Source organism: Oncorhynchus tshawytscha, linkage group LG28, assembly GCF_018296145.1.
Source record: "Oncorhynchus tshawytscha isolate Ot180627B linkage group LG28, Otsh_v2.0, whole genome shotgun sequence".
In the NCBI taxonomy this organism is placed as follows: domain Eukaryota; kingdom Metazoa; phylum Chordata; class Actinopteri; order Salmoniformes; family Salmonidae; genus Oncorhynchus; species Oncorhynchus tshawytscha.
In genome coordinates, this window is record NC_056456.1 from 33,993,190 (window position 1) to 34,021,159 (window position 27,970).

General features: G+C 42.9%; 2 protein-coding genes across 2 annotated transcripts; one reads left to right on the forward strand and one right to left on the reverse strand.

Annotated features, from left to right (window-relative positions):
- Positions 1–1,070: 1,070 nt before the first annotated feature.
- cpdp (CPD photolyase) lies at positions 1,071–18,187 on the reverse strand. The gene is made up of 10 exons (XM_024392004.2): positions 17,691–18,187; positions 17,133–17,500; positions 16,525–16,676; positions 14,960–15,142; positions 13,599–13,757; positions 12,874–13,072; positions 12,275–12,427; positions 8,094–8,215; positions 5,466–5,625; positions 1,071–3,072 (listed from the first exon to the last, which is right to left on the reverse strand). The coding sequence occupies exons 1-10, from the start codon at positions 17,699–17,701 to the stop codon at positions 2,924–2,926; spliced, it is 1,656 nt and encodes a 551-aa protein (XP_024247772.1). The 5' UTR covers positions 17,702–18,187; the 3' UTR covers positions 1,071–2,923.
- On the forward strand, positions 17,500–27,953 carry LOC112227148 (UAP56-interacting factor). Its single transcript, XM_024392005.2, has 10 exons — positions 17,500–17,630; positions 18,181–18,289; positions 18,790–18,927; positions 21,200–21,372; positions 21,620–21,867; positions 22,635–22,704; positions 22,822–22,886; positions 23,061–23,135; positions 25,824–25,962; positions 27,401–27,953. Exons 1-10 carry the CDS (start codon positions 17,574–17,576, stop codon positions 27,497–27,499), a joined length of 1,173 nt encoding a protein of 390 aa, XP_024247773.1. The 5' UTR covers positions 17,500–17,573; the 3' UTR covers positions 27,500–27,953.
- The last annotated feature ends 17 nt before the right edge of the window (positions 27,954–27,970 follow it).

The window sequence follows — 27,970 nt, forward strand, 5'->3', positions numbered from 1 at the left end:
ACGTGGCCAGATTTAGCGTGGAGTGAACTCTCTCGCTTTGCCTCTACATCTCTGGCACTAATCAGTGGAAGTGGGAATGTTTGTATGGAGGTCAATGGGAGTGTCAAAATTGGTCAATAGAATGAAGTTTTAGATGCAAGTCTTATTTGATCGAAGTTTCCAAATGGTTAGGTTGTCACAAATGTACTAATAAAAATCAGGCACGTGGCATCACATCAACCAATGTTATCATAGTTTTGGAGCGGCAGGGTAGCCTCATGGTTAGAGCGTTGGACTAGTAACCGAAAGGTTGCAAGTTCAAATCCCCGAGCAGACAAGGTCATTCTGTCATTCTGCCCCTGAATAGGCAGTTAACCCACTGTTCCTAGGTCGTCATTGAAAATAAAAATTGTTGTTCTTCTTAACTGACTTAACTAGTAAAATAAATAAAAAATATTTGTGCCCATTGTTCACATGCTCCCACCTTCCACCCGGTTTGCAGACATTAGTATTGTTAGACCATCGAGTCCTGCATCTTGTCCTTATATAGATCTTTGTTTTACTCAGCGATATGACGTTGCCACAAGCAGCACCACAGATGTTACAGATGAGTGCATACACTCAAGGATTATCACAAAGTATCTGCACATGTGGGTTCGCTTCAATAGCTACAGGATGGCTGCAGGACCGGAAACAGGAGAAGTTCAGTCTGGCAACGCTCTTAGTTGTTGTGTAAATCGACCCAATATTGCTGATTACTTTGTGCATCGCTGACTGACCTACTTATTTTCTGTTGTCTATGCAACAGCAGGGCATGGTCAACAATGTCAAAAACTTTCAGGTAGTCAATAAAAAGTGATACGCAATGCTCTTTTTTGTGCATCCTGAAGATCACTAATCACCTTGGTTACAGCTGATTATACGATGTTTAGCTCTGAAATCAGACTGGCTTTGGGATATGACAATTATTGTAGAGAAAATCTTTCAGCTGTGAATTCATCAGGTTTTGAAGTTTTACAAATCTTATATAAAGAGTTGGATGTTGGGTTAACATTATAGAATAACAATTTATTGGACACAGAACATTATACTAAAAACAAATGACAACTTTATTCAAAAATACAACGCACAATGCTAATCTCTTCGTAAGACAACTGTGACACAAAACAATAATGGTAACACTTTACTTGAGACCAAGCGCCATAACATGTTATGACACCTTCATAACACTGTCATGACCAATATATTTACACGTGTTGTGACATATATTGTGTTACCACGCTGGCTGTCAAGGAAAGTGTTACCACGCTGGCTGTCAAGGAAAGTGTTACCAAAATAACACTAGGAAATACACGTGAAATAAAACATCAGTGATGTTCTTGACAATCCAAAGAAAATCAATCACGCAAAACCGTAATACATGTACATACACTAGCATAATTTGCATAGTCGCTTAGATACCAGATACAAATTAAATGGGAGTATAATTACCTTTGACCTCAGAAGAGTGTTTGACATCCTATTTGACATGTTTGATCTGCTTCCCAACCAAACACACATTGATATATTGATATAGCTACAGTATGTTCCATTTAACAGATTATTTTAACCAAAGAGACTTATAGTTGTGTGTATACATTGTTTCTGCAGTCCATGTAGTTATATATAAACCTGAAATAGCAGCATGCTGTGGCTGAAAACCCCCAGCTGTGCTCAGTAGGGGGAAAACGTTTTGAAACAGAGTGAAACGGAGAGAGACTACCTGGGCCCGTATCAACAAAGCGTCTCAGAGTAGAACATGGGTCGCAGGTGCTGAGAATGGAGACTATTTTTTCTCCTCTCATGGGTAAAAATAAAAGCTATGCGTGAAGCCTCTTTAGTCACAAGAGTCCCACCTAGTCGGCAGATATTTAGGAGACCTCGTGAGCTGTCCTAACCAGTTAAGAGTTACCAGCAGGTGTCTTGAAAACAGTAAAAGGGCAGTGGTTCCTGCGCCATAGACAAGCAATGATCTGGAGTTGAAAGAATAGTTTGATATTTCTATACGATCAACCCATAAATAATATAGACCTTCATGCAACAGTAGGTATTTCTTGTGCTTTTGACAATGATTTTACACGAGGCCTAATTCACATTATGATATGCCTAAATACTTCTAACCACTAGGCTAATAAATGATCACATTTTTCTTTTTGACCATTTCATTAACCTACATGTATATCAAGTTGTCCCTTTGGAGTGCAATATTCCTAAATTGGGCATGCCTATAAGTTTGGCAATTGACAGCATCTAGGGGCTGTGCTTTTGGTGGTTAATGATAGACCTTTCAAAATGTTTTAGGCAACATTAAATCGGCAAGTGACTTGATGCCTACTATGCTAAAAGAGATTCAGAGTTGTTGAAGGGGAGAGATGAGTGTGTTGATATAACAGTAATATAATGAAAATTCCGCTTTTAACAACCATCATACTGTATGATTCAGTGCAATGCCTTTCAAATAAAAAATATCTTTGAAAAAAAAAAAAAAAAAAAAAAAAAAAAAAGAAGAAGTTATGCATGCCAACATATTAGGCAAGAATTAAGAGTAGTTTTTGGTTGTTGTCTTAAAACAAGTGAACAGGATTCCTAGGACCTTTCCTGAGATGCTTTGTGGATACGGGCCCTGAACAATAAGAACACAGATAAAGATACATGTGCTGTGCCGAACTTGACCCCATCTTAAAGTCTGGAGTAGGTTCGAGAACAAGGTAGTATTCACTAGGCACCAAAACAGAAAGAAACGGAGGGACCACCTGAATATGTAATAAGAAAGGATTATTTTCCTTTTCGCATTGAACAACATTTTGATACGTTTTTGCCCTTACGAATATGACCCAGGTATGGGATATAAAGGCTCCCAGACTCTATACACTCTTCCCCCAACTTGCCTCAGCTCCTATCCTCATTACAGGTCTTTGGGGCAGTACTTCCTCTCAAACTGTGCCACGTCAAACTTGCGGGTGCAGCCTTTGTAGTTCATGTACCGTATCTTTCCGAAGATGGGTCTCTCGGCCCAGCCCTGGTCATGGACCCCACATATGGACCACATACAACCTACAGAGAGATAGAGAGGGTTGGGGGAAAAGAACGTTGCAGTGTAAAACTGACATGGTCACAGTCGTAAGAACAAAGATTCAGCACGAGGCAAGCAGGTAGAGGTTGTCATGACGTTGCCCTCTTTGGGTACAGCAAGCCCCATCCCACTCTCCCTGCCTCCCCCTTTCCTCATTCAACTAGGCTGCTGTGGTCAGAGAGAGGTCGTAAATTCCTGAGGATCTCCTCATGGCCACACAGTATAGAGATAGAGTGAAGTTTCATAGAGAACAAAGGAATTTCTTCCACCTCACCGAACTTGAGGTCCAAACAACGTTTATGTTCCGGAGAAGGTATAAAAGATCGGTGAAGAATCCAGCTACGAACTGGTCCGTTTGTTACAACTTGGGGAATCTCATGGGAGACGGTGTGGCCATATTACCATAACGCTGTTTATATAATAGCCTCAGATATGAGGTTTACATCTAATTGTTGTATAAGATGAATGAGTGAGTATGATACTGTTTGTGAAATTGTGTAATGTGATTTTGGACTGTTTAATGAAGGAAAACTCAAAAGGGAATTGGAGTTAACTAAATCAGAGGACTGTCCATGAACCCAGTTAGGGTCAGGCATCCTGGGACAGCCCCTTTTCTGCAATTCCAAATAAAACCCCAATCTTGAAAATTCCTCAAGTAGACCATGTTTCTCTCAAATGAAGGTTTCAGACCATTGCTGAATCTTTTAACCATACTACGTGGTTAAACTCTTAGACTATCGATACCGACAGAATAAGAACAAGTCTTTGATATTAATTACTAGTCTGCAGCTAGGAATTCGGTATCATTGGACGCAAAGAACTACAACCGCCGAAACATCCATTCTATAACGAATGAATGAATGTCACTCTGAACAATCAACTCTAACCACAACAGAGAGAGAGGACGAAAACTCTCCAACAGAAACAAACTTTTCAACAGAGATCCCGGCGACACACTGAGCGTAAATATATATTGATTGCAATTGTTCCCGAATGAGTGAGCGTTCATGTGCAAAGGATTAGCATTTCAATTGTTATAATTATCAACTTTGTAGTGTCTCATCTTAGTCGACCCCCACTTCCCTTTTGTCTAACAAGCCGCCATGCCGGTTTAGCCCACTAGGGCACATTCTCCTATCATTTCTTGTAACCATATTTACTGTTTGTTTATGCATTTCTGTGAATTACTTAGTAATAAATAAATGATTTAAGACAATTGATGTATGGATGACTCATAGTGAAGACTGGGTTCATGCAGATAACCAACAATTTATGACGTTTGGAATGAGACTAACGTGAGGTAAAGTAAATCATTCATTAATTCGAAGACTAATTGATCAGATATAAAATATTTGAAAGGTTATATTGGGAAATTATAACTTTGTAATCTGAATATTTTCCTTGGTGCCTCGACTTCCTAGTTAATTACAGTTACATGATTAAACAGTTTGATCGCGTAATACTAATTACAGAGAATCTTTGATAAAAACACGACAAGGTGCAAATGGATGTTGGTTTAATTTACACAGCGCTGGTGATGACAGTTAGTTAATATAGTTAATATATTTAGAAAAAGGTATGCTTTCCAAATGTCAGCATTCAAAAGACCAAAAAAATTATAATAACCCCTTAAATAAGGCAAAACCTGTCTTAACCAGAAAGCGCAGGTGGAGTCTACTAGGTTCAGATGCAGCCTCCCCATTAAGGTACCAAAATCAAAAGAACATACCCAAACGGTAGAGCTGCACAATTAATCAAAATTGCGATCTAGACATGTGCTATATCCATAATCGCAAATCTGCGATATTTTTTAAATGCCACTTAGCCGTTAGCCATCTTTAACCCCAGTTTATTTTACTTTTGATTAATTGCTCGAGTTGACGGAGATCCCCCCCCCATCTCTCCTCTTTAGGCCGGAGATCCCCTTCCATCTCTCCTCTTTAGGCCGGAGATTCCTGGACTCTACAAGGTGTCTAAAGCATTCTATAGGGATGCTGGTTCAAGTTGACTTCAATGCTTCCCACAGTTGTGTCAAGTTGGCAGGATGTCCTTGGTGTGGTGGACCATTCGTGACACACGTGAAACTATTGAGGTTGAAAACCCAGCAGCACTGCATTTCGACACAAACTGGTGCGCCTCGAACCTATTACCATACCTAGTTCAAAGGTACTTAATCTTTTGTATTGCCCATTCACCTTATTTAAAAAATATATCATATATTTGTTTTACCTTTATTTAACTAGGCAATTCTTTCAGATCTAAGAACATTGAAGGGGTGTAGGAAGGGGCTAGGTGCAGAAATGGAACCTGGCCTTACACCAAAATAATAGGTGCTTTGGGTAAGAATCGAACCAACCACCAGTGAGTCACTTACCTACGAATCCATTGGGGTCCTGCCCATCCAACTCGTATCGGTCGTTGAGGTAGATGGCGATGGAGAGCGCTCCCTCTGGTGAGGAGGTCCACTCCAGGATCTTCTTGGCCCAGTACATCCTTAGGAAGCCATGCATCTTACCCTCAATCACCATCTGGTACTACAGGAGGAAGGATACAAGATGGAGAACTTATTTACAGTGATATAGGGCTGTCCCGGTCAACAACAAAAAAATCTTGGTTGACTGAGTCGTCGTTCTTTCAACCAATCGATTAGTCTAAATTTAAAAAGGTGTATTTTTTCATATACAGTGAATTCGCAAAGTATTCATACCTCGACTTTCCACATTTTGCTACGTTGACTTATTCTAAAAAGGATTAAATCGTTTTTTCCCCCCGTCAATCTACATACAATAGCCCATAACAACCAAGCAAAAACAAGTTTTTCGAAATCTTAGCGAATTTATTCAAAACATTTAAAAAACTGAAATATCACATTTACATAAGTACTCAGACCCCTTTACTCGGTCCATTGTTGAAGCACCTTTAGCAGCGATTACAGCCTCAAGTCTTACTGGGTATGACGCTACAAGCTTGGCACACCTGTATTTGTAGAGTTTCTCACATTATTCTCTGCATATCCTCTCAAGCTCTGTTAGGTTGGATGGGGAGCGTAGCTGCACAGCTATTTTCAGGTCTCTCTAGAGATGTTCGATCGGGTTCAAGTCCGGGCTCTGGCTGTGCTACTCAAGGACATTGAGATTTGTCCCGAAGCCACTCCTGTGTTGTCTTGGCTGATGGAAGGTGACCTGTCACCCCAGTCTGAGGTCCTGAGCAGGTTTTTAATCAAGGATCTCTCTGAACTTTGCGCCGTTCATCTTTCCCTCAATCCTGACCAGTCTCCCAGTCCCTGCCGCTGAAACACATCCCCAGAGCATGATGCTGCCATCACCGTAGGGATGGTGCCAGGCTTGGCATTCAGGACAAAGAGTTCAATCTTGGTTTCATCAGACCAGAGAATCTTATTTCTCATGGTCAGAGTCCTTTAGGTGCCTTTTGGCAAACTCCAAGCGGGCTGTCATGTGCCTTTTACTGAGGAGTGGCTTTTGTTTGGCCACTCTACCATAAAAGTGATGATTGGTAGAGTGGTGCAGAGATGGTTGTCCTTCTGGAAGGTTCTCCCATCTCCACAGAGGAACTCTGGAGCTCTGTCAGAGTGACCATCGGTATCTTGGTCATCTTCCTGACCAAGGCTCTTCTCTCCCGATTGCTCAGTTTGGCTGGGCAGCCAGCTCTATGAAGAGTCTTGGTGGTTCCAAACTTCTTCCATTTAAGAATGATGGAGGCCACTGTGTTCTTGGGGACCTTCAATATTGCAGAAATGTTTTGGTACCCTTCCCCAGATTTATGCTTCAATACAATCCTGTTTAGGGGCTCTACGGACACTTCCTTCGACTTCATGGCTTTGTTTTTGCTCTGACATGCACTGTCAACTGTGGAACCTTGTATAGACAGGTGTGTGCCTTTCCAAATCAATTGAATTTACCACAGGTGGACTACAATCAAGTTGTAAAAACATCAAGAATGATCAATGGAACCAGGATGCATCTGAGCTCAATTTCGAGTCTAATAGCAAACGGTCTGAATACTTATGTAAATAAAGTATTTTTGTTTATTTTTAAATTTGCAAACATTTCTAAAAACCTTTTTTGTGTGTAGAGCAGGTGTCCACATACTTTTGGCCATGTGTATATGGATGATTTATAAAGCCAGGCACATTTAACAGTTAGGCTTTTGATTATAGAGCTAATTAAAGTTGGGGTTCTCTCTCTCTCCTCACTTTTCTTAGACAATTAAGGCAAGGGCTGTTTTCTCCTCAACTTCACTGCAGCCTCCGCCACATTGTTCTCAACACCAATATCCTGGGTAACTTTGCTATTATACACATAGCAACATGGTCTAGGAAGAGCTGTCAATTTAACCGCGTGTTTGTTTCAGAAACGCAGCCAGGGACCGCTATCCAACGCGGAAGTGCATTTGTTAAAAAATAATATTTTTTATTAGTGTTGCGCCATTGTTCTTATGTAATATAACCATATACAATTTCAGTAGTGCACATCTTAACGTGATGGACTTTGCCATCCCCACGGCCTCCACAATGGATTAGTCCACTCAGACAGGTGTCTTGTACACTGATTTTTTCAGTCGAAGCAGTAGCAATCTCGGTCGACCAAGAGCTTATCGACAAAACAATCGTAAATGGGGTCAGCCCGACAGTGAGTTGACTTGATTGAAGACTGAGCTTCTTTTTGACTTCCCAGTGTAGTTTTTCTGGGCATCGCTAACCAGCAAACGGTTAGTAGTAAACGACACCAGATGGAAGTCGAAAATTCTCTTTAATCCTTCGCAATTTACAGTAGTGAGTACATTCATATGTGTCAAAGTGATTGGAGTTGTTTTCATGCACTCACTATATTATAAGTTGCTTTGGATAAACGTGTAAACTGCAGATTTTATTACATGATTTATGTTAATAAATAAATACAAGTCTTGTTGTTATTCTGAGACTTGCTGAATTGGCTGGTTTGCATGTTGATAGTCTATGAGCGGTCAGCACTGTAAACGATACCTGGGCTGCGTTCCAGAGCTTGTCGTGGGTCTGGGCTTTCTCCAGCTGCTCGCGGGTATAGACGTATGGCCTGGGGTCTTTGGCGTGATCTTTCAACGTTTTCTGGGCCCAGTCATTTGCACCTAGATCAAATACAAGGATCATTAATGTTAACTTCGCAAAACAGAACGGAAACATCCCTTCCCCTTTAAAATGTCACAATGGTCTTTAAATTGTTGCAATGTCTAAAACCCTGCACATAATCTACCATGTAGATACTAATCAAATGTTATTTGAAATGCTTACGGGCCCTTCCCAACAAAACAGAGAGAAAGAAAATAGAGATATTAAAGTAATAACACGTAATAATAAAAACTTAATGAGTAACGATAACTTCGCTTTATACACAGGGTACCAGTGCCGAGTCGATGTGCAGGGTACGAGGTAATTGACGTAGATATGAACATAGACAGTACTAGTCAAAAGTTTGGACACACCTACTCATTGCAGGGTTTTTCTTTATTTGTACTATTTACTATACTCTGGAATAATAGTGAGGACATCAAAACTATGAAATAACACATATGGAATCATGAAGGAACCAAAGAAGTGTTAAACAAATCAAAACATATTTTATATTTGAGATTCTAAAAAGTAACAACCCTTTGCCTTGACAGTTTTCCACACTCTTGGCATTCTCTCAACCAGCTTAATGGGGTAGTTACCTGGAATGCATTTCAATTAACAGGTGTGCATTGTTAAACGTTAATTTGTGGAATTTCTTAACCTTCTTAATGCGTTTGAGCCAATCACTGGTGTTGTGACATTGTAGGGGTGGTATACAGAAAATAGCCCTATTTGGTAAAAGACCAAGTTCATTTCTGGCAATCTCTATGGGGGTGCCACAGGGTTCAATTCTCAGGCCGACTCTTTTCTCTGTATATATCAATGATGTGTCGCACTTGCTGCTGGTGATTCTCTGATCCACCTCTACGCAGACGACACTATTCTGTATACATCTGGCCCTTCTTTGGACACTGTGCTAACAAACCGCCAAACGAGCTTCAACGCCATACAACACTCCTTCAGTGGCCTCCAACTGCTTTTAAATGCTAGTAAAACTGCTCATCAACCGATTGTTGCCCGCACCCTCCCGCCCGACTAGCATCACGACTCTGGGCGGTTCTGACTTAGAATATGTGGACAACTACAAATACCTAGGTGTCTGGTTAGACTGTAAACTCTCCTTCCAGACTCACATAAAACATCTCCAATCCAAAGTTAAATCTAGAATTGGCTTCCTATTTCGCAACAAAGCATCCTTCACTCATGCTGCCAAACATACCCTCGTAAAACTGACCATCCTACCGATCCTTGACTTTGGCAATGTCATTTACAAAATAGCCTCCAACACTCTACTCAGCCAATTGGATGCAGTCTATCACAGTGCCATCCGTTTTATCACCAAAGCACCATGTACTACCCACCACTGCGACCTGTATGCTCTCGTTGGCTGACCTTCACTACATATTCGTTGCCAAACCCACTGGCTCCAGGACAGCTATAAGTCTTTGCTAGGTAAAGCCCCGCCTTATCTCAGCTCACTGGGGTCACCATAGCAACACCCACCCGTAGCATGCGCTCCAGCAGGTATATTGCACTGGTCATCCCCAAAGCCAACACCTACTTTGGCTGCCTTTCCTTCAAGTTCTCTCATGCCAATGACTGAAACGAATTGCAAACATCTCTGAAGCTGGAGTCTTATAGCTCCCTAACTTTAAGCATCAGCTGTCAGAGCAGCTGACCGATTGCTGCAGCTGTACACAGCCCATCTGTAAATAGCACACCCGACTACCTCATCCCCCATCATTATTACTTACGCCTTTGCTCCTCAGTAGCTCTACTTGCACATCATCATCTGCACATCTATCACTCCAGTATTAATGCTAAATTGTAATTATTTTAGCCTCTAGAGCCTATTTATTGTCTACCTCCCTACATTTGCACACACTGTACATAGATTTTTCTATTTTTCTTTTGTGTTGACTGTAAAACACTGTAAGTTCAAGTAAGACAGCATCAACTGTTCTGAGGAGACTGCGTGAATCAGGCCTTCATGGTCAAACTGCTGCAAAGAAACCACTACTAAAAGGACACCAATAAGAAAAGGAAGAGACTCACTTGGGCCAAGAAACACAAGCAATGGACTTTAGACTGGTGGAAATCTGTACTTTGGTTTGTCCAAATTTGAGATTTTTGGTTCCAATCGCCGTGTCGTTGTGAGACACAGGGTAGGTGAACGGATGATCTCCGCATGTGTAGTTCCCACCGTGAAGCATGGAAGAGGTGGTGTGATGGTGCTTTGCTGGTGACACTGTCTGGGATTTATTTGCAAGTTACACTTAACCTGCATGGCTACCAAAGCATTCTGTAGCGATACGTGGGAGTATGATTTTTTTTTCTTCAACAGGACAATGACCCAACACACCTCCAGGCTATGTAAGGGCTATTTGACCAAGAAGGAGAGTAATGGAGTGCTGCATCAGATGACCTGGCCTCCACAATCACCTGACCTCAACCCAATTGAGATGGTTTGGGATGAGTTGGACTGCAGAGTGAAGGAAAAGCAGCCAACAAGTGCTCAGCATATTCCTTCAAGACTACTGGAAAAGCATTCCAGGTGAAGCTGGAAAAAAAAAATGGGGGAAAAAAATAGCAGCAGTTGTGGCCTTTAGCTCAGCCCGAATGTTGCCTGTAATCCATGACTTCTGGTTGGGACATGTACATACAGTCACTGTGGGGACGACATCATCAATGCACTTGTTTACGAAGCCGTGATTTCCTGCCATATGGCCAGCGAAGAGCCCAGATCTCAATCCCATTGAGCACATCTGGGACCTGTTGGATCGGAGGTTGAGGGCTAGGGCCATTCCCCCCAGAAATGTCAGGGAACTTGCGGGTGCCTTGGTGGAAGAGTGGGGTAACATCTCACAGCAAGAACTGGCAAATCTGGTGCAGTCCATGAGGAGGAGATGCACTGCAGTACTTAATGCAGCTGGTGGCAACACCAGATACTGACTATTACTTTTGATTTTGACCCCTCCTTTGTTCAGGGACACATTATTCCATTTCTGTTAGTCACATGTCAGTGGAACTTGTTCAGTTTATGTCTCAGTTGTTGAATCTTATGTTCATCCAAATATTTACACGTTAAGTTTGCTGAAAATAAACGCAGTTGACAGCGAGAGGACGTTTCTTTTTTTGCTGAGTTTAGATTAAGTCTCTCTTCGTAAATAGTATGGTCTACAGCTTATCGTGAGGTATTCTACCTCAGGCACCAGCTGTTGTTAACAAAGAGAAACGCACCCCTCACTTCAGCTTACCTGGGACTTCCGTTTGATCCTGCAGATGCATAGAAAAACCAGCTAGACATATTATCCATGTCCTTGTTCAACCATGACTGACTCTGAGAAACATAGGATATTACAGTTCTTCTGGTCCCGTTGATAGGATAGTCTCGAACGGAGCCATCCAGTTTGTTCTCCGGTGATTCGCCAATAGAACAGAGGGTAAAGGCGGACTATTTATTCGTCAGGGTGCTCGCATGTCGGCCTCCCTTATGCCGTCTCTGTTCCACAGATTCGTTCCTTTCAGAGTCCCTGGGATTAGGGCCTGATCCAGGGCGATCAGTATGCCCTGTTCCACAGATTCGTTCCTTTCCGAGTCCCTGGGATTAGGGCCTGATCCAGGGCGAGCAAAATGCACAGTTCCACAGATTCGTTCCTTTTCCGAGTCCCTGGGATTAGGGCCTGATCCAGGGCGAGCAGTATGCCCTGTTCCACAGATTCGTCTCTTTTCCGAGTCCCTGCGATTAGGGCCTGATCCAGGGCGAGCAGTATGCCCTGTTCCACAGATTCGTTGAAGTAGAAATCTGAATCCAAATCGAGGTTAGCGATTGCTGTTCTGGTGTCCAGAAGCTCTTTTCGGGAATAGTAAACTATGATCAGCACAAAAAAAAAAATCAGCAGAACTGGTCATGAGCCTGTAGAACAGACCTGTAGCCTGTATCCAATCGCAGCGCAATTCTAATCAGGTATTTGCTTGGGGCTCTGGTCAAATGCAGTGCACTACATAGAGAACAGGGTGCCATTTCGGATGCCGATCACGTCTTAACTCAAGAGAACTCAGTCCTCCTCACTCACCCTTCACACTGTCATAGCTGGGGTTGTAGAAACAGAAGTTATCGGTCAACTCTCTGCGCACCACCAGTTCTTCTGTGAAGGAGAAAACGGACTCGCCAGCACTCTTCCCACAGCACTTTACCTGCAGCACCACACGCTGGGCAGACAAGTGACCTGGAGATAGGTAGGTATGGAGGTAGGGATGGAGAGAGGGTAGAAAGGGGAGAAGGAAGTGGATGGAGGGATAGAGAGCAGGAGGAAGAGAAGGAGGGACAGTCAGTGGAGTCCACCTTGAGCTTCAGAAATAAGTTTGAAAAAGATTTGCATACAAATAACACTGGATACGAGCAGGCTTGCAAAGCCTGTGTTTCTTTAGGTGGGATTGGGGCTTCACACCGGGTGGGTGCTAGGTGTTTAAGGTCATAAGAGGTGTGTTTGTAGGCTGGTATCAGGTGAACACTGTGTTTTGAGTTGGCATGTTGAATTTAATTCAACATTTAGAAAGGGGAGAGCTGACACAGGTGTGTATTGCAAGCTCATAGTGGGTGTGTGATTATAGGCTGAAATAATACTATAGTTTGTATTGGCACAAATTCCAGTAAGCGGCTTCCCCAACTGACCGAAGCGGATCCATGGCGAGAGCTGACTAACGGCAGAAGAATTGGGGTTGTTCCTCTGCGTGGCAAAATTCTTGAGGCGCAGGTCGATGAAAGATTCCAACATGGCTATGCCTGCTGCAGTGCCAGACTTGGCCCAATCCACCTCCTCCACCGTCCTGTCCACCTCCAGAGAGGACAATGCCTCTGCCCAGTCTACTGGCTGGAAGGAGAGAAGAGCTTCATTTATTTAAGGTTGTGAAAAGTTTAATATATATGGAGTGGCCTATACCAACAGAGGAGGAAAGACGATGGGAAAGATATGAGGACGAACTTAGGTCTTCTCTAAAAACAACATCAAACTTACTTCCACTTTGGTGTTTGCAGGTCTGGAGGGACTTGATAGGTGTAAGCAATACAACAGAAGCTCCATTGGAAGGCTTTGCAAAGTCATCACCTTATTGCTTACACCTATCCTGTGCATTCTGCTAATACGGTGGAAGGGAGACGGTGGGGGCTATGGGTTGTTTTCTGATCAGGCAAGAATTTAACCAACCCAGAGACCAACTCATTAACCAACCCAGAGACCAACTCATTAACCAACTCATTAACCAACCCAGAGACCAACTCATTAACCAACCCAGAGACCAACTCTTTAACCAACCCAGTTTAGTGGATTGTGTCAATACAAATACCATTAAGGCATCCCTCATCTTAATGAGGCCCAGCTTCTATAAGCAACCTCTTACTTTGGCGGTTCGGAGAGCAGTGTGTGGGTGTTTGTCCACTAAAGGCATCTCTGTGAGGAACTCCTTCAGAAGCTTGGTGATCTTGTTACGGATCGTCCTGGCAGAATACTCCAGCTTGTCTGATGCCACCCAGCAGGGCACCACATTATGGGCATCGACCTGTGGTAGTGACGGGAAGACGTGGTAGTTGACAGACTGGAAATCCTTTGTTAATATAGCCTGAGAAATTGAATGAAGAAAGCTATACAGGAATTCAATAGGTGTTCAGTGTTGGTATAACAGAGTGAGTTCCATCCCTGTCTACCCAACACGGGACACAAACCTTCGAACACAAATCTTTTGCACAATGATACTCTAGAAGCTCCGGCCCCCAATAACACTGACCCAGAAAAATAAATGCATCTGGGTGCGACTTTCATCTGACTTTTACCCCATAATGTTAAATCAAGCCACAACACACCGTCTGTGCATTTTTGTGATACATTTGACAAAAATGTTCGCAAATTGCCATGCAAAATATCAGAATTGCTGCAGCAAAATAAAGCACTTTTGCGCAACTATCACTTTTTTTTTTTAACGCAAAGTAATCCTGAAGGGACTGATCTGCATACTTGTATGAAGGGGATATCACACAAACGCCGCACGGAACCCAAACCGGCTGAGCGCCTGCGCCATCGTGCATAAATGTATTTGTCCCCTTACACCAAACGCGATCACGACACACAGGTTAAAATATCAAAACCAACTCTGAACCAATGACATTAATTTGGGGATAGCTCGAAAAGCATTAAACATGTATGGCAATTTAGCTAGTTAGCTTGCACTTGCTAGTTAATTTGTCCTTTTTAGCTAGCTTGCAGTTGCTAGCTAATTTGTCCTGGGATATAAACACTGAGTTGTTATTTTACCTGAAATGCACAAGGTCCTCTACTCCGCCAATTAATCCACACATAAAACGGTCAACCAAATTGTTTCTAGTCATCTCTCCTCCTTCCAGGCTTTTTCATCTTTGAATTTATATGGTGATCCATCTACACTTTCATAGTATTACCACAACAACCGGCAAAACAGTTCGTCTTTCAATCACCCACGTGGGTATGACCAATGAGGAGATGGCACGTGGGTACCTGCTTCTATAAACCAATGAGGGGATGGGAGAGGCAGGACTTGCAGCGCGATCTGCATCAGAAATAGGAACGACTTCTATTTTAGCCCTTGGCAACGCCGACGCTCGTTGGTGCGCGCGAGCAGTGTGGGTGTAATAATTGAATAACATGGATTTCTAAATGTATTTTGCGATGCACGCGACGTGTCCGGTCTGGTCAGCATCTAAGTAATCCTGAAGGGACTGATCTTCATACTTGTATGAAGGGGATATCCGACGGAAGCCCCTTTTTGACCTCCTCCACCCACTGCAGCGGTGTCCTTAGAGGGGAGAAGTCGGTCACTACTGCCCCAAAACTCCAGTCCGCCACAAACCCTGGCAGCAATTCTCCAGCGGAGCCCTGGAGCAGGTGGAACTGAATATCCAGGGCACTGCAGTCCTGTGAAAGGGGGGACAAATAAGTGCATGGGACAAGAAGGAAGCAGGTATAGAGGAGAATCTCAATTGGAATATCTCGATTCCTTTCGCCCCCTAGCATCCACTCGAGTAGGAGGAGGAAACGTGGAAAGAAATGCACTTGTAAGAAATGAGTGTCCTCCTCTATCACTCCATCAGGCAAATTACATTTACAGAGGTGGAATCTCAAAATAGTTTTTAAATGTGTGCATGCTTTTTTCATCCGAGAAAATAACAGCTGTTCTTTGAGGGCGCATTTCAAAACTCTTCCTGGGGTAGGACACACCTGAGCATCCTACACCGGAGGCAGCAAACTCCTCCCTTCACCCATTAACAAACTGACACTCTCCTACATACGGCAGCCACGTATAGGTCTCCGAGTCACGGAAGAGAGGAGGACAGAGTTGAAGAGTTGACAGACTTTTTTGCCAATTGAGAATCTCCCTCGGGTGACTGATTGGGCCATAAACAAGTGTAAGAATTGAGGGGAGCCGGGCTGGGATGTCAAGATGACGACCCAGATGTCATATCCTCACATATATTTGTTTACAATCATAACCTGCTTAATTGCTAAGTTAAAAAGGTCTGAAGTATCAAAGTCCACTTGCATTAGGATCACACAGGACACATAATTCTCAAAGGCCTCGAACTCAAGACACGGCGCATAACAATCGTAGGGGGGGAATGTAGGAGTGCGGCCACGAGGCCGGATACCAAGACATAAACTGCACACTAGAAAAGACAAGCACTTGACCTCGGCTCAATTTAATTTTAATTTGCTGTGAATCAACAAACAGATTCGCGTACAGATTCTTCAGCTTTGTGTTTGTTGATTCACTGAAAATGTAAAAATCAACAGAACTTGAGTCAAGGTTGGTCACCTGTCTTTTCTAGTGTGTGGTTTTTACATTTGTTTTAGGATACTAGTTGTTTCGGCACTGGTTGGGCCATCTCCATCTCAAAGTCTCCCAGCAGCTGTTATTTTCTCAATTGGGAAAGCTATTTGAGCCAGTACCTAGATGCAGGTTGTCTTTTTTCCATCATGAATCTTGGAAGGAAGCTCTGCTTCAAAATCATAAAATCTGATTGTAAACCTAACCTAACCTTAACGACACTGATAACCCTAATGCCCAACCTGAAAATTAAGACTGAAAATAATGTTTGTTTTCATGAATTTCTACAATATAGTCAATATTGACTTTTCAGCTGGTCTATCTAAGGGGGAATAAAATAAAAATGTACTCAGTTCTGCCTCCAGGGAAAGACTCATGACAATTAAAGTCAACCTACTCCCTAGATAGAAAGAACAGGGAAGAGAACACACAAGTCATTTTCACCCCAGACAACAATGGAGGGTTTCTCTACCTTTGCAACTTCCTCCAGTCCCCTCAGCATGAAGCCAAAATGGCGGATGGTGGCCAACTCTGAGTTTTGTGGTACCACCAAACAGAAACAGATATGCAGGGGCAGCTTCTCTTCGAGGGCAAGCTGCTGGGCATAGATCAACGCCCAGTTATCTACAGAAAGAGTCAAAGAGAGAAGCAAACATTCTGTTACTGGTGAATATGGCTGCAAATACTGAAAAGAATCCACCAAAACAATTCCCACTACAATGTCAACCCAAACTATACTGGCTTGAATAGTTTATTTTTCCATTGTCATTTCGAGCATGGTGGATGCAAACCAGGCCAAAACACAGCTCAGCAGTGTGAAAAGGCTGTATTCAATGTAGTTTCTATTGGACATTCTTATTTACAATGACGGCCTATTCCGGCTAAACCGGGATGACGCTGAGCCAATTGTGCACCACTATGGGACTCCCAATCACAGCCGGATGTGATACAGCCTGGAATTGAACCAGGGACTGTAGCGGTGCCTCTTGCACTGAGATGCAGTGTCTTAGACCACTGCGCCACTTGGGAGCCCACTGTATATCCACTGTTATTGGTAGTGGATATACTGGAGATTCTCACCTTGGACCCTGTGATCCCGGTTCATCCAGTAGACTACTCCCTCTGAACCTTGCTTTATCTTCTGGGTTTGGGACAGAAAACGGAGGCGCTGCTTGTTGAATTTCAAGTCCTTCTTCTCCTTCTGTTGCTCTGCCACCACATCCTGCAGCCAGCCCTCTACTCTCTCCCTCTTCCCCTCTTTTACAGCCTGCAGCTTCTGCCGTTTGGTGTTGTCCATTTTGACAAATGTTGCCTTGCGTTTTTCTGCTGGCATGGTGGTTCGATTATTAATGCTGCTTAGGCCTACTAATTTGGTAAAGGAGCAGTGTCTTTGGCTCTCGAGTGTCACAAACTTCCAAATGTGCTTGGATGCTGGAATGAGCAACAAACTGGATAGAGGGAAGCATTGGAGGATAATTACTAAAGAAATATCACTTTTTCATCTTCAATACATTTTCAATAATGCAAGCAACCATGGCAAAACAGGATGTTATCATGCAGACCAAGACACCATTTGATGTAAGCCAGGAAATAATTAAATGACAATCGCACTGAAATGTTTGGCAAGAAATGACTTACCTGCGATGCATACAGATTATTGTAAACGTGTATCGCAGTCCTCTTCAGAGCTAAACTGAGGCTTCTTGATATGTATGTATTCAAACAACAGCAGATACGTACACATTTACACGCGTGTCGTGTTCTTTTTGTTTTGTAAGAGCAGATCTTTTGGTGGGGGGGGTATTATGACAACTACACATCCCAAAATGCCATTCGTGTCTCTAATTTTTGCCGTCGTCACTAGTTACCACAGCCACAAAGTATTAAGCTCCCCATGTCTAAAATTGATATTCTTAAAATCTGATTTTAAACCTAACCTTAACCACACTCCCAACCTTATACATACCTCTAAATTAAGACCAAATAGTACCTTTTTTAAACGAAATAGCACATTTTGTCTTTGTGGCTGTTGTATATAGTGACAACCGTTTAGACGGGGGGGATATTTGACGTCACTAGATAGCTAGGCTGGCTAGCTAGCGTGCTAATTTTTGTGAATTTTATCCAGAATATTTTCCTGTGTGTAGCTACAGATTTCCACAGTATGAGCAACGTTGGTTTTTCGGCTACACGGGGGATCAGCTCCGGCGGACCTGATAAGGTCGACATGTCTTTAGGTAAGGCCGCTCGCGACACCGTTGATGTGGGTGGGTCACCGGCAGCTCGAGCTTGGTTGTTGTAGCTTGCTTGCTAGTTTGCTAAATGTTCGCAAATGAGGGATCATAATATGCATCGTTATATAGCTAATTATATGCATTTTTTTTAGATACATTACACTGTATATTTAAAACGACTTACATACTACTCTGGGCAACTTTGTTTGCTAACCGCTAGTTAGCTGCGTTCATTCAATGCGACCAAGCCACTTAGCCACTACTACTCAGTTAACGAACTGCTAGCTAACGTTAATTGTTATGCAGGTCTATTGGCCCATCCAAATGTCAGCGAGAATGATTAATGTAGTTAGGTAGTTAGTTAACTAGAATGTACAAATTCAGCCAAGACTTCCAAGAGCCAGACAAACTTTAATTCATAAGCATGGCATACATAAAGTTAGATTGACTGAAAGAGCTCACTGACAAGTAAACGTATTGTTTTGTTCATCTGACTGTCCTAGATGATATAATTCGTTTGAACAAGAAAGAGCAACAAGCAAGGAGGCCGGGCCCGGGGAACCGCAGGCCACTACAGAAGGGGAAGGTCTTTGTCCAAGGGAAGCCAGTTGGAGCGAGGACCAGGGGACAGACTCAAAGACGTGTGTACAGTAGTTTTGTTTGTGGTGCTCTTCACTGCAACTAGTTCTCCATTGTTGACCATAAACTAGGTGGTTCGAGCCCTGAATGCTGATTTGGTTGACAGTCGTGGTATCTCAGATCATATACCACGAGTATGACAAAATATTTATTTTTACTTCTCTAATTTACTAAGGGCTGTATCCAGGCACTCCGCTTTGCGTCATGTGTAAGAGCCCTTAGCCACATTGGCTATATACAGTGCCTTGCGAAAGTATTCGGCCCCCTTGAACTTTGCGACCTTTTGCCACATTTCAGGCTTCAAACATAGATATAAAACTGTATTTTTTTGTGAAGAATCAACAACAAGTGGGACACAATCATGAAGTGGAACGACATTTATTGGATATTTCAAACTTTTTTAACAAATCAAAAACTGAAAAATTGGGCGTGCAAAATGATTCAGCCCCCTTAAGTTAATACTTTGTAGCGCCACCTTTTGCTGCGATTACAGCTGTAAGTCGCTTGGGGTATGTCTCTATCAGTTTTGCACATCGAGAGACTGAAATTTTTTCCCATTCCTCCTTGCAAAACAGCTCGAGCTCAGTGAGGTTGGATGGAGATCATTTGTGAACAGCAGTTTTCAGTTCTTTCCACAGATTCTCAATTGGATTCAGGTCTGGACTTTGACTTGGCCATTCTAACACCTGGATATGTTTATTTTTGAACCATTCCATTGTAGATTTTGCTTTATGTTTTGGATCATTGTCTTGTTGGAAGACAAATCTCCGTCCCAGTCTCAGGTCTTTTGCAGACTCCATCAGGTTCTCTTCCAGAATGGTCCTGTATTTGGCTCCATCCATCTTCCCATCAATTTTAACCATCTTCCCTGTCCCTGCTGAAGAAAAGCAGGCCCAAACCATGATGCTGCCACCACCATGTTTGACAGTGGGGATGGTGTGTTCAGGGTGATGAGCTGTGTTGCTTTTACGCCAAACATAACGTTTTGTATTGTTGCCAAAAAGTTCCATTTTGGTTTCATCTGACCAGAGCACTTTCTTCCACATGTTTGGTGTGTCTCCCAGGTGGCTTGTGGCAAACTTTAAACAACACTTTTTATGGATATCTTTAAGAAATGGCTTTCTTCTTGCCACTCTTCCATAAAGGCCAGATGTGTGCTATATACGACTGATTGTTGTCCTATGGACAGAGTCTCCCACCTCAGCTGTAGATCTCTGCAGTTCATCCAGAGTGATCATGGGCCTCTTGGCTGCATCTCTGATCAGTCTTCTCCTTGTATGAGCTGAAAGTTTAGAGGGACGGCCAGGTCTTGGTAGATTTGCAGTGGTCTGATACTCCTTCCATTTCAATATTATCGCTTGCACAGTGCTCCTTGGGATGTTTAAAGCTTGGGAAATCTTTTTGTATCCAAATCCGGCTTTAAACTTCTTCACAACAGTATCTCGGACCTGCCTGGTGTGTTCCTTGTTCTTCATGATGCTCTCTGCGCTTTTAACGGACCTCTGAGACTATCACAGTGCAGGTGCATTTATACGGAGACTTGATTACACACAGGTGGATTGTATTTATCATCATTAGTCATTTAGGTCAACATTGGATCATTCAGAGATCCTCACTGAACTTCTGGAGAGTTTGCTGCACTGAAAGTAAAGTGGCTGAATAATTCTGCACGCCCAATTTTTCAGTTTTTGATTTGTTAAAAAAGTTTGAAATATCCAATAAATGTCATTCCACTTCATGATTGTGTCCCACTTGTTGTTGATTCTTCACAAAAAAATACAGTTTTATATCTTTATGTTTGAAGCCTGAAATGTGGCAAAAGGTCGCAAAGTTCAAGGGGGCCGAATACTTTCGCAAGGCACTGTACCACACCCCCTTGGGTGGCAGGTAGCCTAGTGGTTAGAGCGTTGGGCCAGTAACCGAAAGGTTGCTAGATCGAATCCCCGAGCCCGCCAGGCCATGTTTCTCTTCCACAGGGGCCTCAAGGTACACTCTATTGGCCCATAGGTGTCTCTGACCGTATGTAGACTTCTACTCCTGAACAAGGCAGTTAACCCACTGTTCCTAGGACATGACTGTAAATAAGAATTTGTTCTTAACTGACTTGCCTAGTTAAATGAAGGTTAAATATACATATATACATTTTAAATATTGCTTAAATAACTTAATATAATCATGCCTGGGATATTTGAAATGCCAGTGAACTAGTTAGACCTTCCAATACATCACATCAATTGAATTCTCCACATGAATAAGAAGCCGTGTCATTTCCAGGAGGTGGTGTACCAAGAGGTGCGATAACAAGAGCGGGTTTTGGAAGAGGCCGAAAGATTCCCCCTCCGGTTGGTCGACGCCGGGGTCAAGGGGTTATCACTGGACTGGCAGCCCGGAAGACTGCAGCACTACAGAAAGGCATCAGTCCGCTCAACCGACCTGCTATCAACCGGGTACTGAGGGCTCATACATCTGGGACATTTTCATTAGGGCACACTGTAGCAAAACGTGCATCAGAACCAAAATGAGCATCCCTTATTGGACAAGTTAAGATAATACCTCGCTGTTTTGAACTATTTTCCTCCGTTTCATGCCAAGTTAACATGACCCTTGTTGGGATCAAAGAGGAGATAGTTAGTTTCCAAAGAAGACTGTGCTCCTTTGTTCACCATTTCTATTTACATTTTCTCTCTCTCTCAGAAGTTACAGCCCGTCAACAACCGATCACGGCCCGTCAACAACCGATCACGGCCCGTCAACAACCAATCACGGCCCGTCAACAACCAATCACGGCCCTTCAACAACCAATCACGGCCCTTCAACAACCAATCACGGCCTTTTATCCAACCAGCCCAATACAGACAGGTGCAAGGCCAAAGGAGGCCCTACAGACAGACAGACGTACAGAGAGGCCTCGACTCGACGAGACCCTTTCAGCAGTGGAGACGGTGAGGAAATAACATTTGCAGCATTACTCCTGGATGACTCCCCTCCATGGAATATCACTATGTCACACCATCAGCCGGTCCCAGACCGCTATCTACCCCTTCTTCCCTTTGGCCATAACCGTTCAATGTTTGCAGATCTGTATGTATTAAAGGGCAAATCAGCCGTTGAAACAATAACGAAGTGTTCTCCCTGCTACTGTTATTAATGAACAGCTGAGGGATTTGGGGTGAAGAAATGTAACCATTCTAAAATGCATACAGCTCTGGGATGCAAGGACTTGACCATCCATTATATCAAAAGTATAGTTTTAACCATGTGTTGAAGCTATATGGTGTTTGTTTACATTTACTTTGTTTGCAAACATTGGAGTAAAACAAGCTTATATTTTGGGTTCTGATGGGGTACGACTGTTGAACTAAACTCATGAGGCCTTTATAAGTTATATTCAAGAATCGATGGGTACATATAATTCATTTACAAGTCCAAAAAGGGATGTAGCAACTGCAGATTTCCTCTTTAAGTAATGTGGGGGAAGCGCCATATACACTGATTATAGCTATATAGTCCGATAAGATCTGCAAATATCAAAGGGTTAACATCAAAGCAAAGTGGTAGGGAACAAATTGTCCCTGGCTCTGTTTAACGCTGAGAATCACTGAAGTGTTGTTCCAAGTGCTCTCCAATGTCATTGCACAAACAAAGGACATCATGGAACATTTCCATCTCCATCCTTAGACCAACCATCTATTTTGTCTTCTCCTTGTAGGCCCTTGCCCCCTGTCCAAACCCAGAGAGAAGCCCGCCAGGCCACGTTTCTCTCCCGCAGGGGCCTCAAGGTACACTCTATTGGCCCGTAGGTGTCTCTGACCGTATGTAGACTTTTTAAAATTTATTGGACACAGTGCATGGAAAGTCCTGTCTTTGTCTCACCTGTACATTCTTCCATACTGCAGGTTCACGCCCAGGTCCCGAAGCCGACTTTAACCTCTATATCTCCTGCCCCAGTTAGAACCCGCCAGTGAGTATTTGACGTGTGTGTGTGTGTGTGGGTGTGAGACTGTCGCCTCTTGACAGACGGCATTCCACTCTATAATATAGTGCACCCTCATCATTCTTGAAGACTACACATCAAACCTTTGCTTGTCATTATCCACAAGTCGTCTAACCATATGTGTGTCTGTCTGTCCACCAGGTGGCGCACGTCAACAAACAGCAGTGGGATCCTGACCGTTTCCATCGACAACCCCACTGCCATGACACAGTCTGAGTGAGTCACATTATGAAGCCACACATACCACTATATGAGCAGAGACTGACTAAATACATAGGGCCAGTAGTTACCATACCAAATAACCTCATATTAACTAAGGGCCAGTAGTTTTTCCTAATCCGTTCAAGTGGTACGAGGGTGGCAGGTAGTTAAGAGCTTTGTGCCATTAACTGAAAGGTCGCTGGTCCGAATCCCCATGTTGGCTAGGTGAAGAATCTCTGTGCCCTTGAGTATTGCCCTTAACCCTAATTGTTCCTGAAAGTCGCTCTGGGTAAGAGCATCTGCTAAATGACAAAAAAATGTAAATACTCCTGGCCCTATGTATACAGTGGCAACCAAATATATTGGCACCCTTGGACTTTTCTTACATCATTTGTTACTTCTTCTAAAATAATTGAATAAGTCAGTTCTGCAAATTTCTGCCCTGCTAGTGCTGCCCCGGTCAACTGTAAGTGCTGTTGTCAAATCTTCTTCGTCACATAATCGTGATTGACAGCTGTAATTCTGGGTGTAGCGAAATGCTTGTGAAGTGGAAACATCTAGGAGCAACAACGGCTCAGCCGCAAAGTGGTAGGCCACACTAGCTCACAGAACGGGACCGCCGAGTGCTGAAGCTCGTAAAAAATTGTCTGTCCTACCGAGTTCCAAACTGCCTCTGGAAGCAACGTCAGCACAAGAATTGTTTGTCGGGAGCTTCATGAAATGGGTTTCCATGGCCGAGCAGCATGTGCAATGCCAAGCAACGGCTGGAGTGATGTAAAGCTGCCACCATTGGACTCTGGAGCAGTGGAAACGCGTTCTCCTGTGTGATGAATCACGCTTCAACATCTGGCAGTCAGACGGACAAATCTGGGTTCGGCGGATGCCAGGAGAACACTACCTGTCCCAATACATATATTTAAATGTAATCTTTATTTAACTAAGCAAGTCAGTTAAGAACAAATTCTTATTCACAATGACTGCCTACACCGGCCAAACCCGGACGATGCTGGGCCAATTGTGCACAGATCTATGGGACTCCCAATCACGGCCGGTTGTGAGAGCCTGGAATCTAACCAGGGTGTCTGTATTAGCGCCTCAAGCACTGGGACTGTTTTTCATGGTTTGAGCTTGGACCATTTGTTCCAGTGGCTGAATAGAAGCAAGTCCCCGCAGCAATGTTCCAACATCTAGTGGAAAGCCTTCCCAGAAGAATGGAGGCTGTTATAGCAGCAATGTTCCAACATCTAGTGGAAAGCCTTCCCAGAAGAATGGAGGCTGTTATAGCAGCAATGTTCCAACATCTAGTGGAAAGCCTTCCCAGAAGAATGGAGGCTGTTATAGCAGCAATGTTCCAACATCTAGTGGAAAGCCTTTCCAGAAGAATGGAGGCTGTTATTGCAGCAAAGGGGGGACCAACACCATAATAATACCCATTATTTTGGAATTAGATGATTGACAAACAGGTGCCCACATACTTTGTCATGTAGTGTAACAAACTCTTCTTATAGCAATGAGCTTGCTGCACCTTTCGACTGGCAATTTGGCCCACTTTTCGTCAGGAAACTGCAAGAATTCTTTAATGTTTCAGGGATGCCCTCCAACTACTTTTTTCAGATCTCACCATAGGCAGGTCTGGATTCTTCCCTGGCCACTCCAGGACAGTCCAGCTTTTCTTCTTGAACCATTCCAGGGTGCTTTTGATGTGTGTTTGGGGTTGTTGTCCTGCTGGAAGTTCCACAACCTTGCACTCTAAACACCTTGATAATCTGCTGATTTCATGATGTCTTGCACACATTCAAGGCCCCCAATACCAGAGGCAGCAAAGAAACTCCACAGCATTATCAAACCTCCCATGTTTGATTGTAGGCAGGGTGTTCTTTTCAGTAAACTGTCAGTAAACACAGTGCTGATCTGTATTGCCAATGTACAATCATTTTGTTTCATTGGTCTACAGAACATTTCCTCCAGGATTAAAGCTTGTTAGGTGGGTCTTTGAGAAGTTCAATCAGGCTTTCTTGTCTCTTTCAGTAGTGAGGTCTTCCTATGTTTACCAACAACCAAATTAAGCAGGTTGCTTTGCTGCTTCTGGTACTTGGGGCCTTGAATGTGTGCAAGACATCATGAAATCAGCAGATTATCAAGGTGTTTTGGAGTGCAATGTTCAACCCACTGTCCAAAAACTGTGTTTGTCTGAAGGTTGTGGAACTTCCAGCAGTTAAACAATCCCAAACAAATGTTAAAAGCACCCTGGAATGGTTCAAGAAGAAATGCTGGACTGTTCTGGAGTGGCCAGTGAAGAGTTCCAATTGGAATCACATCCATAACCTATGGCTAAAGCTGACAACTGCCGTTGGTGGAGGGCACTCCTCAAACATTGAAGAATTAGAGCAGTTTGCTGCTTTAAAGTTAGCCAAATTGCCAGTAGAATGGTGTTACAAGCTCATTAATGGCTACAAGAAGCGTTTGTCTGCAGTTCTTGTCCAAAGCCTGTGCCACCAAGTACTAGTTCCGGGGTGCCAATAATTGTCCATTCATCTTTTATTTTCTCAAATCTAAACTTACATTTACAAAAAATAAAATTGTTTCTGCAATGTAGTTTTAGAATAAATAGGGAATTATTTAAGAAAAGTGCATGGGTGCCATTATATATTTTCGGCAACTGTCCATAACCACTCGCCATATTTTTTTCTTCTGTTCTCCCAGGCCTCCTTGTGCTTGGTCCCTGCACCCCTCGGCCCCCACCAGCTCTGCCCCAGTCAAGATGAAGGTGGAAGAGGAGAAGAAAACGGAACCACCTAAAGGAGTCCCCTTGCAGTTTGACATCAACAGTGTGGGGAAACCGGTGAGAATAAGATAGAATTGGGCAATCGTACACAAAGGCTACATTTACAAAGGCAGCCCAATTCTGATGTTTTTGTACATTTTTGGCAAAAGAGCTAATCTGATTAGGTAAAATATCAGAATTAGGCTGCCTGTGTAAACACAGCCCAAGTTGTTTCAGATAATGTCCTCTGAGCCTCAATGTACAAAACATTAGGAACAGCTGCTCTTTCCACGAGACTGACCAGGTGAAAGCTATGATCCCTTATTGATGTCACCTGTTAAATCCACTTCAATCATTGTAGATGAAGGGGAGAAAGAAGACAGGTTAAAGAAGGATTAGGCCTTGAGACAATTGAGACATGGATTGTGTATGTGTGCCATTAAGAGGGTGACTGGGAAAGACAGAAGATTGAAGTGCCTTTTGAACAGTATGGTAGTAGGTGCCAGGCACACTGGTTTGAGTGTGTCAAGAATTGCAACATTGCTGCGTTTTTCCATGATCAACAGTTTCCCATGTGTATCAAGAATGATCCACCAACCAAAGGACACCTAGCCAACTTGATATAACTGTTGGAGGCATTGGAGTCAATATGGGCCATCAGCCCTGTGGAATGCTTTCGACACCTTGTAGAGTCCATGCCCTGACAAATTGAGGCTGTTCTGAGGACTAAAAGGGGTGCAACTCAATATTAGTAAGGTGTTCCTAATGTTTTGTACACTCTGTATAAATGTTATGAATGGTTGTTTGATGTAAATAGTCTAACTCTCTCTAGTGGTTCAAGATCTAAGTTTCCCCTTGTGAATTGGTGAATAGTGTCATTCATTAGTGCACGCTGATGCAAAAAGGTTTAAAAACGTGCAATGTTAACAAACTTATTGAAGTTCAGATAGTGTCTCCCTGATTCAGTCAGTTTGTCTCCATTTTGTTTCTAGTGAACTGGACCCAGTAATACTGTATGTACACACCATTATATGCAAATGTATTATATGTGCACAAGTCAGACTTCTTTCTGCTACCACACGGCAAGTGGTACCGGAGCGCCAAGGCTAGGTCCAAGAGGCTTCTAAACTGCTTCTACCCCCAAGCCATAAGACTCCTGAACAGCTAATCAAATGGCTACCCAGACTATTTGTATTTTTTATTTTTTTTGTATTTTCTTAAAACTGCATTGTTGGATAAGGGCTTGGAAGTAAGCATTTCACTGTAAGGTCTACACCTGAAAGTATTCGGCGCATGTGACAAATAACATGGTCTCTGACCATTGCTAGTTATAATTCAAAAATTGTTTTTCAAAAGTATTATTTATAGGTATTACTGCACTGCTGAAGCTAGAAACCCAAGCATTTCACTGCACCTGCAATAACGTCCATGTACACGACTAAAACATTTTGATTTTGTGTGAAGCGAATTGAATGTTTTTCTGATAAGCTTTCTCTCCCAACTGTTGTCACATCAGACTGCGATGACTTTGAATGAGCGATTCCGCATCCTGAGGGACGAGCGCGTCGCCACTGCGCAGACCAGCAAAGGCAGCCGATTCATCACTATGGGTTAAGACAATGACGCAAAGGAGAAGGGGGATCCCCAAAACCTTTGTGTCCCAGACAGACACACACACACACTGATCCCCACCTATCTGATGATATAGAACCGTTTTAAAAGGACCCTGAGCTGATCGTAAGCTGATCCTCCTGAGTGATTTTCCTTATGGAGCAGACTTGGGGTAGAAAGAGAGTGATGCATTCTCAGTAGGATGAGCCTAGTATGCTGATATTTGTTGCTTACTTGCATTCATTTTTATGAAAACAGTAGGCATTCGTTCTAAATTGTATGCCGTTCGAGTAAATATTAGGCAAACCAGATTTGGACACCGCCTTTTTGATGTAAAATAATTATGGTAGAATGTTTTTTATATGTATAGATATGGGATACTGTTCTATAGGAAATGTTATACTTTTAAATGTTTTCATACTAAAGTCATTTTGTTGAATAAATCCCTAATTAACGTACGAAAAGGCTTTTTTAA